Raw genomic sequence first — 21,091 nt, 5'->3', positions numbered from 1 at the left:
TCGACTCCTGGTCAGGGCACATGCCCAGGTTGTGGGCTCGATCCCCAGTGCGGGGGCGTGCAGGAGGCAGCCGATCCATGATTCTCTCTCTCATCATTGATGTTTCTCTCCCTCTCCCTCTCCCTTCCTCTCTGAAATCAATAAAAATCTATTTTAAGAAATAAAGAAAAAGCAGAGAAATGATACTACGATGATTTTTAAAATGGGGAAAATATCGAGTGGGACTACACAAAGAACTTCCAAAGCTAAGGGTCGAAAGGAGCTGTGTACTGGGTTACTTTGAGGTCTCCGTATAGGAGAGTCCTGTGTATTCCACTGGAACTAATGTCTGTTTCAATATAGGGGGGTTTATTTGCCTTTAAAATATTTCTCTTGGCCTCATTTATTTCCTGCGTGACTACCTCATTTTAGAGAAAGACATTAAGGTAATGAAGGAAACTTAGTGAAATAGCCCGGCCGGCGTGGCTCAGGGGTCACGGTTCGATTCCCGGTCAGGGCACAGGCCTGGGGTGCAGGCTCGATCCCCAGTGTGGGGCGTGCAGGAGGCAGCAGATCCATGATTCTCTCTCATCACTGATGTTTCCATCTCTCTCTCCCCTCCCTTCCTCTCTGAAATCGATAAAATCTATTTAAAAAGCGGGTAGGCACTTGGGGAAGGGCATGGGGATACCCACCAGGCCCCGGGAGGGATCGCTCAGGCCGCGGAGAATCCCGCCCACCCGCTGCCCGGGGCTTCGCTCTGGTCCAGAGGACACAGAAGGGCCTTGGCCGTGCCGTCTGAGGTCCGAGCGGGGCGCCCCCGGCTGGTAGAGGGCAAAGGGCTGCCTCCGCGGCCCCAGCCTCTGCACAGAGTGTTGTGGTAACCCAGCCCTGCCGTGGTGACTGCCGGGTATGCATGTATGCATGCATGTATGTATGCATGGATGTATGCCTGTGTGTATGCATGTATGTATGCATGTGTGTATGTATGTGTGCATGTATTTAGTGAGTGAGTTAGTGAGTCCTCACCTGAGGATATATTTCCCCCCACTGATTTTTAGAGAGAGTGGAAGGGAGGGGGAGAGTCAGAGAAACATCCATGTGAGAGAGACACAGCGATTGGTTGTCTCCGCTCAACCCCCGAGGGGGGCGGGGGACCCCGCCTGCACCCAGGCACGTACTGCTGAGCGGAATCAAACCCATGACCCTTCGGTCGGAGGCCGGTGCTCTAACCACTGAGCAAACTGGCCAGGGCTGGATTTTAAAGTGATTTATGGCTTATACGTGAACTATGTTTTCATCAGTTTTTAGATAAAAAAAAAACAACAACAACTTTAACCTTGAAAGAATTCCAAAAAAAGTTTGATTTTAAAGGCACACGCGGGATAAAATGAAACGCAGCAGCAGCTGTGTTACGGGTTCGAGTGTGCGCACCAGGCGTGCGGCGGAGGCACCGCAGCGTGACGTGACGTGGCTTTTCTGAGAGGGGAGCGTGGGCCGCAGGTTCCACGCAGGAAACGGCCGCTCATTCACGGTCGCTCCGGGGTTTGAACTCGTCTGTAAATATCAGCGCGTTTCCTCTGGCAGATCAGTTCCCACCGGGATATGCTGGGTTTATTAAAGAAATGATTGTTGGCTCTAACTTTAAAAAAACGTAAGCCTACCAAAGGTAAGATTTATGGAGTAATTAATGCTAGTTGGCCTCACAGTGTTTTGTGAGTGTGGTTACTGATTTTTAAATAAAATTTGGGATTAAAATAATTCATGTGATGACTTTTGCCTTTCGTGTTTATAATGTATTTTAAATGTTTACTTAGCAATTTAAAATTTCCAGTTGGCTTTAACCTTAGAGTGATAATGTTTCAATAAATTATGAACTACACTGAATGGCCAGATTATTATGATGTCTGAATGCATAATAATCTGGCCACTCAGTGTATATCCTATATAATAAAAGGCTAATATGCAAATTGTCCCCTCGACCAGGAGTTCGACCAGCAGGCAGGCCGGCCAACCCCCATGTCCCCTCCCCCTGGCCAGGCTGGCTGGACCCCACCCATGCACGAATTCATGCACCAGGTTATTATGCGTTCAGAGATCATAATAATCTGGCCACTCAGTGTATATATATTGTTTTATTGATTACATGTAAATATTATTTTATACTTTTGAGCATTACTACACTTACTACATATCAAATGAATTTATACATTTTTCTAACAATATTTATAATTTATAATAATGGATCCTTTAGGAAGGATCCATTGCCTCTGAATCCTTTAGAAAGATAAAAGCAATAAATATATATTGGTGTTTAATAAAGAGACTCAAAACGGGCCTTAAAAAATCACTCTAACTTTCCCCCTCAAATGATGAGATTATGTTTTCTTTTTACATTCAGTTTTAGTTCTTTCCAGACTTTGAAGCTGTTGAGCACACTGCCATTCTAACCTTCCTCTGTATGTAATGTGCCTTTTATTTTCTTGCCGCTTTTAATATATTCTCTTTCTCCCTGGATTTAAGCAATTTGATTTTGATGTGTGTGTCATTTCCTCGTTTCTTGTATTTGGGGTTTGTTAAGCTTCTTGAATCCTTGGGTTTATGTTTTTGGAGAATTCTCAGCCTTCTTTTTTTTTTCCCCCAAATATTTTTCTGCTCCTCTTCTCTCTCTCTTTTCCTTCAGGGACTGTTTGACAAGTTGATGTTTTCCCACAATTTAGTGGTCCGCCTTCCTTCCCTCCCTCCCTCCCTCCCTCCCTCCCTCTGCTCTGTCTGTTACATTTTAGGTAGGTGAGTTGCTGTGTCTTCAATCTCACCACTCTTCTTTTGCAGTGTCTTATCTGCCATTAGTCCCATCTAGTGGATTTTTTATGCCCCACGTTGTGGTTTTCATTTCCGGAAGCTGGGGTTGGTCGCTTTTCTATCTCGTCTCCGCCTCTGATTACCCGCTCACTCTGTGCCAGCTTCTTGAGCAGACGGAGTGTCTCCGAATGCCTGTGGCTGTCACTACTGTTATCCGTGTCACTCTTCTGGATCAGCTTTGATGGATTTTTTTTCTCCCCATTTTTTTCTTCTTCTTTGCATGCCTGATTTTTTTGTTTTTTATTGGTTGCCAGAAATTGTGGATTTTACCATGTTGGGTATTGCATATTTTTATAGTTCTTAAAATATTTTAAAACAAAATTTTGGGGTATAGTGAAGTTCCTTGGGAAAGGTTTAATTTTGGGGGTCTTGTTTTTAAGATTTGTTAAGCGGGTCCCAAGTATCATTTATTTTAGTTTTCACTTTTTTCTACGCGAAGTAAGACAGTTGTGAGTCGATCTAATTGGCGGCCTGTGGATGGTGACATGTCCCTCCCTCGCTGCTGGCGCTTGTGTGAGCAGCAGGCACTGTTCTCTGTGGATGCTCGGTGGCTCTTTTCCCAGTTCTGGTCTGCTTACTAGATTTCCCCCTCAAATTTGCAAATAAATATAATTAGTGACAGATGTACCATAGGAAAAAAAATCAAGAAAATTTAGGAACTTTGGAGGAGTCTTACCTGCTGGGCCACCCATAAATTGAGTACTTATGTTTACTCTTACCCAGCGTCCTTTGGGAGATGGTTTGTAAATATTCTTAAAGTTTTTGAATGCATTTGCTTAAAAGAGTTTGGTCAACACGTCTTCACCGACTCTTTAATATCTTGTTGTTTTTGTAGGTACATCGTGTGCTTGAAGTGAGCTGTCCGCCGACCCTCATCATGAACCGTGCTTTTAGCAGAAAGAAAGGTGAGTGTGTCCATGCAAAGGCCCTGGGTTAGTTCAGTATTAATTCCAGGGAAGTCACATAGCGATGTTAGCCACCAGTGCTTCCTACTGTCAAACCAGGGGGTTCCAGAGAGACGTGGGGGGAGCACACACCTCTGCAAACATCGCCAGGCAGCCCTCCGTGGTTGTCACCCGCGTGCAAGAGCGGAGTTGCTTAATGGACCTGGTCCACCAGGCACTGTGATGGTAAGCTCTCCGTGGTGTGAAACTGTGGAAAATAAGATGATCTGAAACTGCTTCAGACTTCCCTTTACGTAGCCGTATACCACTAAGTTCTTTGGGTTTGCATACGCCTACCTTGATTTAAATTCACTCACGTACGTGTATGTGTGTGAGTATGCTTTGCTATTTTTTTTTAATCCTCCCCTGAGGATATGTTTAGCGCGAGGAAGGGAGAGAAAGAGAGACACATCAGCGTGAGAGAGAAGCACCAATTGGCTACTCCCCATAAAGTGCCTCGGCCAGAGATCGAACCCCTCACCGAGCTGCGTGCCCTGACCGGGAGTCAAACCCGGGACCCTTCAGGCTGCACGCCAACACTCTGCCCACTGAGCCACCCCGGCCAGAGTGGGAACCCTGTGTTTTCAGAGCTGATTGACACTGGGAACCTGCCCAGAGGAGAAGGGCTGGGGGGACTGCAGGATTCAGCCAGGCGGCAGGGAGCGTGGGGCTTGCCTTTCCGTGTTTGAAAGGCTGCCGTTTGGCCATGAGACTAAGCTGGATGAAGGACAAATAGCAATCACTGATGTGGTCGTTGGTTTAACTGGGAAACCATTTCAACAAACTTGTGCAAAAAAGTGACGGGGTCGCTCCAAGCACCGGCCCTGGGGAGGGAAGCCGGCCGCTCACTGGACGCGGGCAGAGACTCGTGCGCTCCGCGGGGTCGGTGATGTGGACTGCCAGGTACCTCTCCACCCGGGACGCTAGGAAATTATCATCTTACTTATTCTTTCTTGATAAGGGTAAGGCTAAGAGACATTGATTGTGGTCTGTAGCTTGCTTCTGATTTAAAACATACACCAAAAGTAAAATAATGTTTCTCTCTTATTTCCTTCACTAGTAAAACAATATCTACGAATAATTATGTGGTAATACAGTATAAAACCTTATATCTCAGTTCATTACTGGAATCACGCTATCTTAAACACAAGACAAAACAAAACCTCCTGGACCTTCTCTTTCTATCTGCTTGTCATCCCCTTTCCCGTGGTTTTATTTATTTGTTTATTTTAAATATATTTTTATTGATTTCAGAGAGGAAGGGAGAGGAGGAGAAAGATAGAAACATCGATGGTGAGAGAGAATCCTTGATCGGCTGCCTCCTGCACGCCCCACACTGGGGGTCGAGCCCACAACCCGGGCGTTGCATATTCTGTCTCATTTGAAGACCCTGGGAACATGAATGTGATTTAGAGAATCCTGAAGCTGAATCCTTACTTCCTACCTGGTTTCCTTCTCTTTACGTTTCCTTTTAGTCCGCGTGTTTGTCAGGTCTCAGGGCTAAATACACGTGGGCGATGACTGATCAGTATTTTACTCTAATTCCGAGTGAGCACTGGAGGCGGGCGTCCCCCCGAGGTTCACCCGTCACATCGGCATGTCCACGCGGTGGGGCTGTTAGAGGAAAACCCCTCAGAGCCGCGGCTCCCGGTTCCCACCGAGACGGCTATGTGCTTGAATTTGAGTTGGAAAACTGGAATTGTGCGAGGGAATCCATATTATATGCTGACAATTGGGAGCTGAGGGACAGCCCTAGACAATACAACATCTGCCTCATCTGTCCGGTGACCAGCACCAGCACGCAGTGTGTCTGTCCGATGACCAGCACCGGCACGCAGTGTGTCTGTCCGATGACCAGCACCAGCACGCAGTGTGTCTGTCCGATGACCAGCACCAGCACGCAATGTGTCTGTCCGATGACCAGCACCGGCACGCAGTGTGTCTGTCTGATGACTAGCACCAGCACGCAGTGTGTCTGTCCGATGACCAGCACCAGCACGCAGTGTGTCTGTCCGATGACCAGCACCAGCACGCAGTGTGTCTGTCCGATGACTAGCACCAGCACGCAGTGTGTCTGTCCGATGACCAGCACCAGCACGCAGTGTGTCTGTCCGATGACCAGCACCAGCACGCAGTGTGTCTGTCCGATGACCAGCACCAGCACGCAGTGTGTCTCTGTCTGATTACTAGCACCAGCACGCAGTGTGTCTCTGTCTGATTACTAGCACCAGCACGCAGTGTGTCTCTGTCCGATGACTAGCACCAGCACACAGTGTGTCTGTCCGATGACCAGCACCAGCACACAGTGTGTCTGTCCGATGACTAGCACCAGCACACAGTGTGTCTCTGTCCGATGACTAGCACCAGCACGCAGTGTGTCTGTCCGATGACTAGCACCAGCACGCAGTGTGTCTCTGTCTGATGACCAGCACCAGCACGCAGTGTGTCTGTCCGATGACTATCACCAGCACGCAGTGTGTCTGTCTGATGACTATCACCAGCACGCAGTGTGTCTGTCTGATGACTATCACCAGCACGCAGTGTGTCTGTCTGATGACTATCACCAGCACGCAGTGTGTCTGTCTGATGACTATCACCAGCACGCAGTGTGTCTCTGTCCGATGACCAGCACCAGCACGCAGTGTGTCTGTCCGATGACTAGCACCAGCACGCAGTGTGTCTCTTTCCCATGACCAGCACCAGCACGCAATGTGTCTGTCCGATGACCAGCACCAGCACACACTGTGTCTCTGTCCGATGACTAGCACCAGCACACAGTGTGTCTGTCCGATGACTAGCACCAGCACACAGTGTGTCTCTGTCCGATGACCAGCACCAGCACGCAGTGTGTCTGTCCGATGACCAGCACCAGCACGCAGTGTGTCTCTGTCCGATGACCAGCACCAGCACGCAGTGTGTCTCTGTCCGATGACTAGCACCAGCACGCAGTGTGTCTCTGTCCGGTGACCAGCACCAGCACGCAGTGTGTCTGTCCGATGACCAGCACCAGCACGCAGTGTGTCTCTGTCCGATGACCAGCACCAGCACGCAGTGTGTCTGTCTGATGACTAGCACCAGCACGCAGTGTGTCTCTGTCTGATGACTAGCACCAGCACACAGTGTGTCTCTCTGTCTGATGACCAGCACCAGCACGCAGTGTGTCTCTGTCCGATGACTAGCACCAGCACGCAGTGTGTCTCTGTCCGATGACTAGCACCAGCACGCAGTGTGTCTGTCCGATGACCAGCACCAGCACGCAGTGTGTCTGTCCGGTGACTAGCACCAGCACGCAGTGTGTCTCTGTCCGATGACTAGCACCAGCACGCAGTGTGTCTCTGTCCGATGACCAGCACCAGCACGCAGTGTGTCTCTCTCCGATGACCAGCACCAGCACGCAGTGTGTCTCTGTCCGATGACTAGCACCAGCACGCAGTGTGTCTCTGTCCGATGACTAGCACCAGCACGCAGTGTGTCTCTGTCCGATGACTAGCACCAGCACGCAGTGTGTCTCTGTCCGATGACTAGTACCAGCACGCAGTGTGTCTCTGTCCGATTACTAGCACCAGCACGCAGTGTGTCTCTGTCCGATGACTAGCACCAGCACGCAGTGTGTCTCTGTCCGATGACTAGCACCAGCACGCAGTGTGTCTCTGTCCGATGACCAGCACCAGCACGCAGTGTGTCTGTCCGATGACCAGCACCAGCACGCAGTGTGTCTGTCCGGTGACTAGCACCAGCACGCAGTGTGTCTCTGTCCGATGACTAGCACCAGCACGCAGTGTGTCTCTGTCCGATGACTAGCACCAGCACGCAGTGTGTCTCTGTCCGATGACTAGCACCAGCACGCAGTGTGTCTCTGTCTGATGACCAGCACCAGCACGCAGTGTGTCTGTCCGATGACTAGTACCAGCACGCAGTGTGTCTCTGTCCGATGACCAGCACCAGCACGCAGTGTGTCTCTGTCCGATGACCAGCACCAGCACGCAGTGTGTCTCTGTCCGATGACCAGCACCAGCACGCAGTGTGTCTCTCTCCGATGACTAGCACCAGCACGCAGTGTGTCTCTGTCTGATGACCAGCACCAGCACGCAGTGTGTCTCTCTCCGATGACTAGCACCAGCACGCAGTGTGTCTCTGTCTGATGACCAGCACCAGCACGCAGTGTGTCTCTGTCCGATGACTAGTACCAGCACGCAGTGTGTCTCTGTCCGATGACCAGCACCAGCACGCAGTGTGTCTCTGTCCGATGACCAGCACCAGCACGCAGTGTGTCTCTGTCCGATGACTAGCACCAGCACGCAGTGTGTCTCTGTCCGATGACCAGCACCAGCACGCAGTGTGTCTGTCTGATGACTAGCACCAGCACGCAGTGTGTCTCTGTCCGATGACCAGCACCAGCACGCAGTGTGTCTCTGTCCGATGACTAGCACCAGCACGCAGTGTGTCTGTCCGATGACCAGCACCAGCACGCAGTGTGTCTCTGTCCGATGACTAGCACCAGCACGCAGTGTGTCTCTGTCCGATGACTAGCACCAGCACGCAGTGTGTCTCTGTCCGATGACTAGCACCAGCACGCAGTGTGTCTCTGTCTGATGACCAGCACCAGCACGCAGTGTGTCTCTGTCCGATGACTAGCACCAGCACGCAGTGTGTCTCTGTCCGGTGACCAGCACCAGCACGCAGTATGTCTCTGTCCGATGACTAGCACCAGCACGCAGTGTGTCTCTGTCTGATGACCAGCACCAGCACGCAGTGTGTCTCTGTCTGATGACCAGCACCAGCACGCAGTGTGTCTCTGTCCGATTACTAGCACCAGCACGCAGTGTGTCTCTGTCTGATGACTAGCACCAGCACGCAGTGTGTCTCTTTCCCATGAATGGCACCAGCACGCAGTGTGTCCTCTGCTCTAGCACAGCCAGGCGGTCCCCGTGGCTGAGAGCTCCCCGCACGGCTCACAGCTGGCAGTCCCCTAGCCGCAGCCTGGCCGGGTCCCCTCGTGCTGCTCCGAAGCCTGGGGAAAAGGCTGCTGCCCTGAACCCCGCATCGTGCTTTCCTCTCGAACCCATCACCCGACTCGGGGTTGGCCCTCTGGGTGGGCGAGTTCCAGACCCTGATGGTGCTGCGGCTGCTCCCGGCCGCTGAGAGAGGCCGAGGGCGTCCTTCCGCACCGTCGGGCATCGTCCTGTCAAAACCAGCCAACTTCGTGTCACTGATTACATTTTAACAAATGTGTTTGTTTTATAACGCCTGTCCTTACGTTAGCTTTCTATCTGAATTTTTAAAATAAAATTTTATTTATTACACAAAATGAGTAATTTAATAAAAAAACACATAAATATAGCATGTGAGCAAATGTGATTAAATAATTTAACTAATTACACTTTATTTCCCTTAACACTTAACATACTGGTGAGTAGATACAGTCATAGTACATAGCACTTAGAGTTCAGTAAAGTATTATTTCTCTTTAGATCCACTCATATGCATCCTTTCATCCAACAACATTTGTTTTGACTAAACGTTAATATTTTTTGCTTTTTGCTCATTTATGCATCCCTCAAAATGTTTGGGTTGATATGTGGAATATGTAAAGTTTAAAAATGGAATGAAAAGTATATTTTATATTTCTATCAAGAATATACAATCCACATTAGTTTCAGTGTCTCCTATCCTTTCAGCTACTTTTATTTCTAATATTCTGTTGCTCTAATCTAAAACATGTCAAATTAAGATTATATAAAAAACTGCTGATAGTAGATTCACAATTAATGTTTCTGCAAGCTTAGATTAAAAATTCATCCTAATGTTATATTGATTTCTAAATGGACCTAGTGGGTGACTTATTTCTGTTTTATATAAATGCACTTATTGCTTAATACTAAAATTTCCCTTTTTTGAATTGTTCATTCTTTGCTAAATAATGAGTAGAGAGAAAATGACTTTTTTTTATTAGAGAATTAAGAAACATAACCTGTAATTTATGAGAGTAAAATGAGAGCGTTATCACAAAATTAATCACATAATTGGTGTAATTACTCATAGCCCCGGGGGCGCAGTAACATTTGCATTATTTGAAAACTCTTAACAAGAAAAGCCGGGACCTTTAGGTCCGGAAAGGATGCTGTAATCACTTCTATTCACATTGTCTTACCTCTGCCTGGGGATGGGGGATGCTCTCCCTCATCAGATCCCTCACACGTGCTAATGCGTGAATGACACCCTCAGAGCCTGTGATGGACGTTAACTCTGTGTGTTCTTCATTGCAGACAAAACATGGATGCATACGCCTGAAGCTTTATCAAAACACTACATTCCCTACAACGCCAAGGTAAAGCAGTTCCTATAACATCACCGCGTTTCACTTGTGCGTTTATGATGACGTTCGTAACTCCTGGTTGACCTGAGAGAGTTTGTTTGTGCATTGGCATTTCCTGGTATGTGATCCCCGAGGAAAGTTTGCATAAATAAAATCACTTTGTAGGATATAGGATAGGAAAGCTGTTTATCTCTCCAAATAAGTGATTTTTTAAAAGAGGTGCCCTTTTCAATTTCTGTTTATGGTATGCATGTGCTGTCCTTGAATGATTTGGGTTATTGTTCAAGTGATTTGCCGAATCAGGGCCTGCAGGAGATAAAATAACCAACAAATTGGTGTCCTTTAAACATCATAAAGTTGCATTACTCAGAAAAATGTGAAAACTAACCCGGTATGAGGGAAATGAGCTGCAGCTGTAATGAATGTAATTTCTCATGCCAGAAAGGGGACAGACAAAGCTTAAACCATTAAGGGAAAAAGAGTCATTTTTGGGGTGAAGCTTTTGTTCAGTTGCTGCGTTTTAATAAATAGGAACAACCTATACTCCATGTCCCCAAAGATTCGGTTCTTGTTGTTGGAAAACTGGAGGAATGAATGCAGTGAACGAAATGGTCTTTGGAGAAAGGTGTTACTGCCCGGCCGGTGTGGCTCAGTGGTGAGCGTCGGCTTGTGAACCAGGAGGTTGCCGGTTTGATTCCTGGTCAGGGCACGTGCCCAGGTTGAGGGCTCGAGGGCTTGATCCCCGGTAGGAGGTGTGCAGGGGGGCAGCCGATCAGTGATTCTCTCTCATCGATGTTTCTCTCTATCCTTCTCCCTTTCTCTCTCTCTAAAAGTTGATAAAAACATGTATTTTTTAAAAGTTATTATTTTGGTGTTAGCACCAAACCTGAAATAGATTTCAGAGAGAGTAATCTATTTGGAAGAGACAGGAATGAATTGAAGAACTGAGTTTGGGAGTGTGAGAGTGTGTCAGACCCGAGGAACTCACCCATGGAGGAAGTGTGGGGAAAACCGAAGGCGATGAAATTATTCTCACAGGAGAATTGGAGAGTTTGCGGGTTAGTAGACCGCGTGCTGGGATAGAATGAGATTGGGTATGAGGCATTATTTCAGGAAAAACGTTTTTAAAAATTCATGGAACAGAAAGTCGATGGGGCTTAATGGGGACGCTGTGGAGGGCTGGCCTGCGTCTGAGTCAGCAGAGGACGCGTTTAAAAGGCCGCCCAGACACCCCCAGAGCTGCTCCCCAACAGTGAATTTGCAGAGTGAAGCAACTGTGGCTTTTTGCTGACTTTGCAGCCAAAAACAAAAAAAAGCTTTATAATATTTTCTCTGGCCCTAACTGGTTTGGGTCAGTGGATAGAGCATCAGCCTGCGGACTGAAGGGTCCCAGGTTCGATTCCGGTCAAGGGCATGTACCTTGGTTGCGGGCACATCCCCAGCAGGAGGGGTGCAGGAGGCAGCTGATCGATGTTTCTCTCTCATCGGTGTTTCTAACTCTCTATCCCTCTCCCTTCCTCTCTGTAAAAAATCAATAAAATACATATTTTAAAAGAATATTTTCTCTGTAAAACCAATACACTTGAAATCACTGTCCTGCTTATGAATGGCTCTGTACGTTCCTGTGCGGACTGGATTGCCATGACTTAGCCTGGAAAGCTGAGTTAACTGACTGGGGAAAACTGAGCTAGTAGGACCCTCCTCGCCCACAGACAGTCTTATCAGCCCTTGAGAAACTGTATGAAAACCACATAGGAAATCATCTAGAAAACCACCGCCATTGTGAGGTGCATGCTCTGTTTTATGGTGACACTATTACTGATCGAGGTAGAATTCTGTCCTGCAAGGGAAGCTAACCACAGATGATACATTTCTATAAAAGATCTAAAGGTCTCATGTTGAAAAGGGGTTTTTTATAGGGCTGAAAGGTTCCAATTAGAACTCCCTTTTAAAAAATACATGTTTTATTGATTCCAGAGAGGAAGGGAGAGGGATAGAGAGATACAGACATCACTGATGAGAGGGAATCATGGATCGGCTGCCTCCTGCATGCCCCCTATTAGGGATCGAGCCTGCAACCCAGGCATGTGCCCTTGGCCGGGAATCAAACCTGGGACCCTTCAGTCCACAGGCCGACGCTCTATCCACTGAGCCACACCGGCCAGGGCCCATTGAAACTACTCGTAACTTGAACCCTGGGTCACGGCGACCTTGGAGATCTGCTCGTCCATCAGAAGAAGTTGCCTGTGCTGAGACAGGCGTGTGACAGCTGTGAGTCACCTACTCTGAGTTTTCAGCAGCTGCCTCCTCATGGAGCACGAGGCCATGCCCGGGTCCCCGTCGCCTTAAAGCCACGTAAGGAAACACAGGACGTCGACGCGAACCTCCGTACACTGTGGGGACGTTTTACAAGTGAGACGTTAATGAGGGAGAACGTTACAGTCCGTGGCCTAATCAGTCCTGGCCAAGAGAAGCAGCGTTATGACACGATCGTTTTGCTCACGCTGCTCAGATGGTTTTTGGTGACTCGGTGATGAATTACCCTCCAGGGAAATGTTCACACTGGCTCACGAATTAGTAGAAGAAAGTTTGGATCTTAGAAATCAAGATCTCTACAGCCGGGCCCAAAACAGGAGGTGAGCAAAGAAGACCTTCCTGTGAAGCCCCGTGGAGTCCCTCACGTCGGGCAGCGGAGAGTCCGTGGAGCGGTGAGCTAGGTCGCGCCCTCAGGCCTCCCACTGGGCTCGGCGTCCAGGTCACACGCTGCGTTGGAGTGGCGGGCGCCGACCTCGACCTTCCGGACCTCAGGACCACGGGGCCCACGGAGCACCGGCTGGCGACCCCGCGTCAGGGCAGCCTTGCAGAGCGGCGGGTGGGCGCGTGTGCCGGGCTGTGCCGGGCGTGCCAGGGAAAATGTGAAACACCAAGAGCTCGGCTGCACTCAGCCACTCCCTTCATTGCTCAGCCAGGAGGTCAGCTCATCTCAGGCTCAGGAACCACTGGGAAGGGGGATTGTATCGGGAGCCTTCACACTTTCCTCCTAGATTCTGGAACCGGCCTTTCATAATGCTGATGTGAACTGCTCATACCCATTCCCAATGTTTGACATTGAAGCTCGAGCCTCTGCTTCGAACCACACCCGTCATTTCCTCCAGTTTAAGCGCCACCACCCACAGGGCCCGCAGTTAGCGTCTGGAACCCTTAGGAGCCGTCCCTGGCTCACATTTAAAAGGAAATTAATGCTAGAGAATGTCCATTTCCCATCACCTCTCCTGGGTGGGAAGCTGTATGCAATTTCATGCAAAACAATGTGAAAACAGACAAGAGCAGAGTCATGACGGGCACTCCGTGGAATTGTGGGAACGAACTCCTGTGTTCAAGGTCTGGCACCGTCTTGGGAGGGACTGCGGTCTCGGGGAGCAGGCGCGGGCAGGGGGGCAGGAGGGCAGGGGGCAGGGAGGGGGCGGGCAGGAGGGCAGGAGGGTGGAGGGCAGGAGGGCAGGAGGGCAGGAGGGCAGGAGGGCAGGAGGGCAGGGGGCATGCGGGGCCGGCCTCCTGGGAGGCGTTTGCCTGAGTATTTCGTTGTCTTCCTCCCACCAGTCGGCATCAGCTGAGACATTCTCTTCCTTCTCAGCCGTGCTCTCTTCTATCCCAAGAGTGGATATGCACACACATATACAGTATACAAACTCTGGATTTACTTCTTTTTAATTTTTTAAAATGTATGTTTTATTGATTTCAGAGAGGAAGGGAGAGGGAGGAGACATCAGTGATGAGAGAGAATCATTGACCGGCTGCCTCCTGCCTGCCCGCCTCCTCCCGATCAGAGGCCTGGAGAGCATCACACATCACAGAGCCATTTCCCCGAACGATGAGGCGCCTGCCCCGGGCGCGGGGCGCTGGGCCCGGCACACGGTGCCTCCTCTTTTCAGAGCCCCACAGGCTCCCCCTCCACTTCTCACGGACATAGCCGCCTGCCTGGCCAGACGAAGCGGTGCCATGTGCTCTGTGGCACAGGGAAACCGAATGGCTGACTACGTGGCATTGACCTTGTTTGGATTTATCTGTTTCTTAACCTGCTGTGCTTGTTAATAACGAAGATTTCCTGCCCACTTACTCTGCCTCCGTGGGTCTGGAGTGAGCCTGCAAACCCGCGCTTTAGCCCCGCGGGGCTGAGGGGTGAGTGTGGGCCTCTGAACAGGAGGTCAGGGTTCGGTTCCGCTCAGGGCACAGGCCCGGGTTGTGGGCTGGATCCCCAGTGTGGGGCGCGCAGGAGGCAGCCGGTCCATGATTCTCTCTCATCACTGATGTTTCTCTCTCTCTCCCCCTCCCTTCCTCTCTGAGATCAATAAAATATATTTAAGAGAGAAAGAGAGAGAGAGAGAGAGAGAGAGAGAGAGAGAGAGAGAGAGAGAGAGAGAGGGACCTGCACGCTGACGCACTGTCCTGGAGCAGCGTGGGCAGATGGGGCGTTTCCGTGTTTTGGAGACTCAGGCCGTGAAACAGCCGGATCCCGGTCACGTCTCCTCATCTGCAGCGCCTGCTCCGCTCCCGGCTGCCTGGCGGGAAGCTGGTAATGAGCACCATCGAGTGGCTCTGGCTTCGATCCTCGGCTCTCGCTGCCGGCCGGCCGGGCCGTGTGAATGAGCACGCAGCGCACCCACCGCAAGGAGCGAGGCGGAGAGAGAGCCGCAGGGCCTGCACTCACCGTGGTGCTGCCGGGACACAGGCATCTGGTCCCCGGGTCAGGAGAACGCGGGCTGTGCTGACCTGGGCCTCCCCACGCGGTGGGAGCTCCTCCGGCAGCGGCCCCGGGTGCTCGCACCGGCACGGCGGGCCCCTCGCGGCCAGGTTGTCTGAATGTCCTTCTCTGATCGCAGGACTCGATGGCGTCACGTTTATTCAGTCGTTTGTTCTGGTAGAACCCTGCCTTCTCCATGTCCTCTCCCTCACTCCCTCCCCGTCCCAGCTCTTCTTTTCCCGAATCCACATCTTCTCCTCGGCCCCTTTCCGTCAGCCTGGGGCGGGGCCAGGCTGGCCACGGGCGTGGGCTGCGGTCCCGCTCGTGGCCAGCTGTGGTCATCACCCCCGGGCTCCCTCTGCTGTGGCTTGTAGGCACCTGCTCCGTCTCCATCCCTGTGTCAGGCCTCTGCAGAGGCACGGTCATGACTACTGTCCTTTAAAAATATGTTTGTTTTCATTGACGTCAGAGGGGAAGGGAGAGGGAGAGAGGAGCATCCATGAGGAGAGAGAATCATGGACCGGCTGCCCCTGCCCGCCCCACACTGGGGATGGAGCCCGCAACTACAGGCTGATGGGTGTATTTGCTAAGGTATGTGTGCATTCCACCGTCCGTTTGAGTTTCAGATGGCCACTTACTAAATTCCTGGAGTTGGGATGGGACATTGGGATAACGGATAATTAGCGTGACCGATACCCTTTCCTTTTCACGTGCACTTATAGAATTCCAAAGAATCGAATAAAGCCAGGAACTAATTGAATGTAGTTGTTTTCTCTAACAGGCCTGGAGCCAGTAGGATGGAACAGTTTCATTTCACGGGGACTCTTTGGCTTTTACTGTAATCCAGGTTTAGTTCTCCTAGCTGATTAAGTGAGACGCATCTATGAAAGACGAATTCGCTGGGTACCACGCTCTGTGCTAAATAGCTGTCTGGTTACCTCAAACAGTCCTCACAATGAGTCTTTAGAAGTCGCTGCCGCTCTTTATGAAGAGAGACCGGTTTGGGATATAAAGTGAATGAACCCAAACAGCTTAGGAACAGCAGAGCCGGTATTTAAATACGAATCTCCCTGAGTTTGTAGATTCTCCTTAAGCACGAGCTCACTCTACAGGGTAAAGTTTGCCTCAAAATTCAGTAAATAGCTAATCTTTAGGACCGGAAGAATTGACAAAAATAAAGCCCGTTGCCCTAGCTGGTGTTGCTCAGTGGGTAGAGCGTCAGCCTTCGGACTGAAGGGTCCCAGGTTCGATTCCCAGTCAGGGCACGTGGCTGGGTTGTGGGCTCAATCCCCAGTAGGGGCATGTAGGAGACAGTCAATCAATGATTCTCTCTTATCATTGATGTTTTTATCTCTCTCTTCCTCTTCCTTCCTCTCTGAAATCAATAAAAATATATTAAAAAATATATATACACATACACTGAGTGGCCAGATTATTATGATCTCTGAACACATAATAATCTGGCCACTCAGTGTGTATGTATGTGTGTGTGTGTGTGTGTGTGTGTGTGTGTGTATGTATTAGATATATATATATATATATAATTCATGCATGGGTGGGGTCTGGTCACATAATAATCTGGCCAGGGGGAGGGGACATGGGCGGTTGGCCGGCCTGCCTGCTGGTCGAACTCCTGGTCGAGGGGACAATTTGCATATTAGCCTTTTATTCTATAGGATAGACACTGAGTGGCCAGATTATTATGCGTTCAGAGATCATAATAATATGGCCACTCAGTGTATATCCTCTTAACTGGGAACAAGAGGAGATTGGTGTTAAAAAAAACAAAACAAAAAAACAATAGACAAAAATAAAGCCTGTTGCCCTAGCCAGCTGGGCTCAGTGGATAGAACATTGGCCTGCGGATCCAAGGGTCCCGGGTTCGATTCAGGTCAAGGGCATGTACCTCAGTGCAGGCTCCTCCCCAGCCGGGGCCCTGGTCAGGGCGTGTGCAGGAGGCAACCAATCGATGTGTCTCTCTCACATGGATGTTTCTCTCTGTCTCTCCCTCTCTCTTCCTCTCTCCCTAAACATCAATACAACACATCCTGGCTGAGGAGTAACAAATCCGTCAATAAATCCAGCCCCGTCTTCCCTGCTCGCCTGCGGTTGGGCTTCTCGGTTTCACGCGTCCTGTTGTGCACTTGCTGCGTTGGTGAAGCGTTCCCCTGGCTCCCCCCCCCCGCCCCCCGAAAGCTTAGTGCCCTGAACTGCTCCTCCTCCAGGACGGGCGGCAGGAGCCAGTGGGACCCGCGGGGAGCCAGTGGGACCCCCGTGGAGCCAGCAGGACCCGCGTGGAGCTGGCGGGTCTCGGGCAGGAGAGAGACTGCTTGCGCCCCCGCATGCCCGCCGTGCCCCCCGCTGGCCCTGCCCCTGCGGCCGCGGAGCTGTGCCCAGGCCTCGCTGGCAGGTGGGCCCAGGGGCTGAGCGCCTGCAGCTCCAAAGAGATGCCAGCGCGGCCACAAAACGGCCCCTCCCCAGCCGCCCTCTCCCAGGTGCCTGACCTGCCGGAGACTCACCCGCGAAGGGCAGGGCCGCTCCGAGGCGCGGGTGGGAGTCCCTGGAGGCGCGGGCGGGGGAGGGGGGCTGCTGGCCGGGACAGAGGTCCAGCCTGATGTCCAGTCACAGAATCCCCGCTTTGGGGGAAGAAGGCCACGCGTCTCCTAGCTCTCACGCACAGCGGGACCCACGCTGGCCTGGATGGGCTGCGACTGACATCTCTGCTCTGAGCCCTGAGTGAGGCAGCTGAGCCCGTATTCACCTATCCCTGCATTTCAGGCTCATCTGCTGCTTTTCAGTGAAAACAGAATCAGTTCAGGATGGAGTCAGAGCATGTGCTTTCCATTAAGCGCCATAGACAAGGAACTGCCATGGCATGTCACAAAATGCTTAAACAAGAAATAGGTTAGAAAGGAAGTTGCTTACTTGAAACTAGTCACGTTTATAAAGACGTGTACGTGGGGTAAAGGTTTCTTTCAAATGCCAGTGCTGTGGTGTGGAAATTCCACGTGTAAATACCGGATATGTTAATTAAAGATAGGAGGGCACGTAAAAGTGGATGCAGCTCTTTTTCAGAAAACTAATATCCGGCAGCATAATCCTGTATACGTGAAGGGAAGTTTTTTATATAACTTGGAATTAGCGCCACTGATCGGGTTATTAAGTTTTTAGACAGAGTCCAATGAAGACATAAAGGTCTGTGCTAATACCAGGATTACACTTTCAAACGGCAGCTGGGAAATACTCTCAGACGCGGCCCAGGAATCTGAGGAGATTTATTATTTTAAAGGCCGAGGGAAATCAAATCAAATCAGCCAAAACGAGGGTTAAAACGAACTAATTACACATTACAGTGATGATGAAGAGGTGCTGATTAGGGATGATCGTCTTCAAGTGCTGAAAAAACACAAAAATAGTTGTCTTTAAAAAGAAAAAGGCAGCCCGGCCGGCGTGGCTCAGGGGCTGAGCATCGACCAGTGAACCAGGAGGTCAGGGTTCGATTCCCGGTCAGGGCCCAGGCCCGGGCTGCCGACTCCATCCCCAGTGTGGGGCGTGCAGGAGGCAGCCGATCCATGATTCTCTCTCATCGCTGATGTTTCTATCTCTCTATCCTTCTCCCTTTCTCTCTATGAATCAATAATTTTTTTTAAAGAAAAAGACAGGGAATAAAAAAATAAGCTAACTGACTCATGTGAGGTGAGAGGTAGACATGCGAGTGCCTGCTGGCCGCGAGCAGGACCAGAGCTGGGATGCTGGGCGCAGGGTAGCTGCTCACTTTACAGGCAGAGTCTCAGGTCTCAGCTCCCGAGAGAAATCAGCGTGTGAGCTCCGCTCAGCATCTGGCTGCTGGCAGACCCTCCCAGAGAGGACTCCGCTGACTCCCCAAAGCCCCCTCCTCCCCTCCTCCCCCCACAGGTCATTGCCTGCCTCCTGCCCCTGTGGATGGTGGATGCCTCTGCATTTCCCCAGCTGTCACTCAGCCAGGACACCAGCTCCCGGCAGAAGTACTTCAGCCCCATCAGTAAACTATGCTGTTTCTACAAAATAAAAGCAAATGCAAACCCCGGCCCTTGCGGAAGGTAATGGGTCACAAGCCCTGTGTCCCAGCATCGCTCGAGGCTCTGGAACTAAGGAACCAGCTCGCCTGCAGCACGTGGGAACGTCTCCCGAAGGAAGCAGGAGCAAACGGATGCTGGCAGCCAGGAAACCTCGCCGGCGGGATTGCTCGCCGGGAACCTGTCCTGTTGCCGGCCGTGTAGATTGTGTACCCAGGAGGCTGTAGGAGGGGTGGGGATGGAAGAGCCGGGAGAAACACACAGGCCGTCCCTGGTCGTGGAGCGGGGGCACCAGGACCAGGTCGGAGGTCTGGTCCGCTGGTTCACTGCTTGTCCCTGGAGCCTAGAATTGCACCTGACGCCTAGGAGATGCACGGTCAGTACTTTTGGAACAGCTCAGGATGCAGAAATGGAAATGATGGTGATGCAGAATGCATATTTTTGAAATGCACTAGGATACAGAGATAATGAGTGATGATGATGGTGGTGAATAATAATAAATTATTGTGCCGCGCCAGCACGCCCAAGGGTGAGGAGGGGCGGTGAAGGAGTGAAGAAAAGACAGACAAGAGCATACGGCTGGGGCCCGGTGGGTCTCCCGGGCCTGGATGGGGACACAGAAGACCCAGCCTGCACGCCGATGCTTTATTTCATAGTCTGATTACAACCAGGGTGGACTGACATGTATACAAAGGGTCTTGTTTGGGCAGCACTTGCCGCACCTCCCACATCCCATTAGCTTCTTAGGAAGGAATGAGGGAGGCTCCAAGGTCAGGCTTAGTTATGCTGGGAGAGCTCTGCCCTCCAGGCTGGGACTGGTTTGTGGCCCTGCCACGGGTCAGCCCCGAGGCTTGACCCTAGAGCCGCTCCCCACAGATTATAATGCAGGGTCTCAGAGGGGACCTGGGAAATGCTATCGCCAGATAGGAGGGGTGTTTAAAGCATGTTTTCTCCATCAGGGGAAAACGAGATTGGGATAAATCCGAGGGTTCGTGGTGTAACAGGGACTTCTCCAGAGAAACAGGTTCCGTGGACAGAGGTCGGGAACCCGGGCAGATTTGGGGCAACTGCTCTGTCGAACCTGAAATCTGAAGTAGAACGATAGCAGTGTGCTGTAGTGCCCAAACCTGAAGTTCCATGAACACTAAGAATAAGATGTGGAGATTTACTGTCCCTGTCATCCATTGTTTTGTAACCTACAGTGACCAAGGAAAAGGAAGTCACGGGTAACAGTACTGACGAAGGAAAATGCATTTCACTTGATGGACAGTTATCCTGGTATTCCAGGACACGCAAAGTAAACAAAACCGCGAGGCGTAATAAGAGAATATGGTGCGTTGACCGAGTAGAGGGTAGATGTTTTCTGTGGAGCAATAACTTGTTACAAATAGGATCCAAAAATCGTATTTACCCCAAACTATAACGCAGCTAGGAATCTGGCCAACAAGAGAAGGACTGGGCCTTCCTGACAGAACAGTGTGGATACTCATTGGCGTGTCATGTGTCGATTTCCTAAAAGACTCCCGTCTCAAGCTTTACTTTATCGCATTGCAATGAGAGCGGCGATGGGACTGAACTGCGGTGAGCATTGAGAGGAACGCATGTTGGAACGCAGCCACTGGAATGCTGAGAGGAAGGTGCACGTGTGTGTGTGTGTGTGTGTGTGTGTGTGTGTGTTGGAGAGGATGCCGGCTGCCTATGTTCACATCCGAGTGGCCTCGCGTGGGCTTTTCCTTGCCCCCCCCCCCCCCCGCGCCCCCGTCCGTCCTGGGTGGGTTAGCGCTTCCGTTTGCTGGTTGTGGCTGTGTTGTCGCTTCATCTTGTGTCTCAGCGTGAATCCCGTGGACTTCCGCTTGGGGCCAGCCCCTGGCTGGTTTCCTCACCTAATTCTCTCCAAAACTTGGTGTTGATCCCGTTTCACCAATGAGGACGCCGAGGCCCGAGAGGCTCAGTGAGTCCACGGCTGCGGCCCCCGCGCTGCCAGGCCGCTCCCTGCTGCGCCGCCCTCGGCTTTCAGCGCGTGTCCCGGAGAGGCTGCAGCCTCAGCCCCCGGACGCGGCCTCCGTGAGCAGCACCGTGGAGGATCGACCCGGCACTCTGTGCTGTTTTGTTCACGGCAGCAGACGTGCACTCGGTGTTGGAATCAGGAGAGCTGGGACCCGAGCCCTCGCTCGGCCACTAACAAGCTTCGTGA

At 51.0% G+C, this 21,091-nt stretch overlaps 1 protein-coding gene across 2 annotated transcripts in view; it reads left to right on the top strand.

The window, feature by feature from the left end:
• The window catches only part of GULP1 (GULP PTB domain containing engulfment adaptor 1), a 146,985-nt gene that overhangs the window by 88,394 nt on the left and 37,500 nt on the right, over nucleotides 1-21,091 (top strand). For both annotated transcript variants that reach the window (XM_054723376.1, XM_054723375.1), the window contains exons 3-4: nucleotides 3,677-3,746; nucleotides 10,052-10,113. In XM_054723376.1, coding sequence (XP_054579351.1) covers nucleotides 3,719-3,746; nucleotides 10,052-10,113 — 90 coding nt within the window. In that variant the 5' untranslated portion in view covers nucleotides 3,677-3,718. The remainder of the gene's footprint in view (nucleotides 1-3,676; nucleotides 3,747-10,051; nucleotides 10,114-21,091) is intronic.

This window comes from Eptesicus fuscus, chromosome 11 (assembly GCF_027574615.1).
Source record: "Eptesicus fuscus isolate TK198812 chromosome 11, DD_ASM_mEF_20220401, whole genome shotgun sequence".
Taxonomy (NCBI): Eukaryota; Metazoa; Chordata; class Mammalia; order Chiroptera; family Vespertilionidae; genus Eptesicus; species Eptesicus fuscus.
The sequence above is the reverse complement of the archived record's forward strand: the minus strand, read 5'-3'. Positions and strand labels throughout refer to the sequence as shown.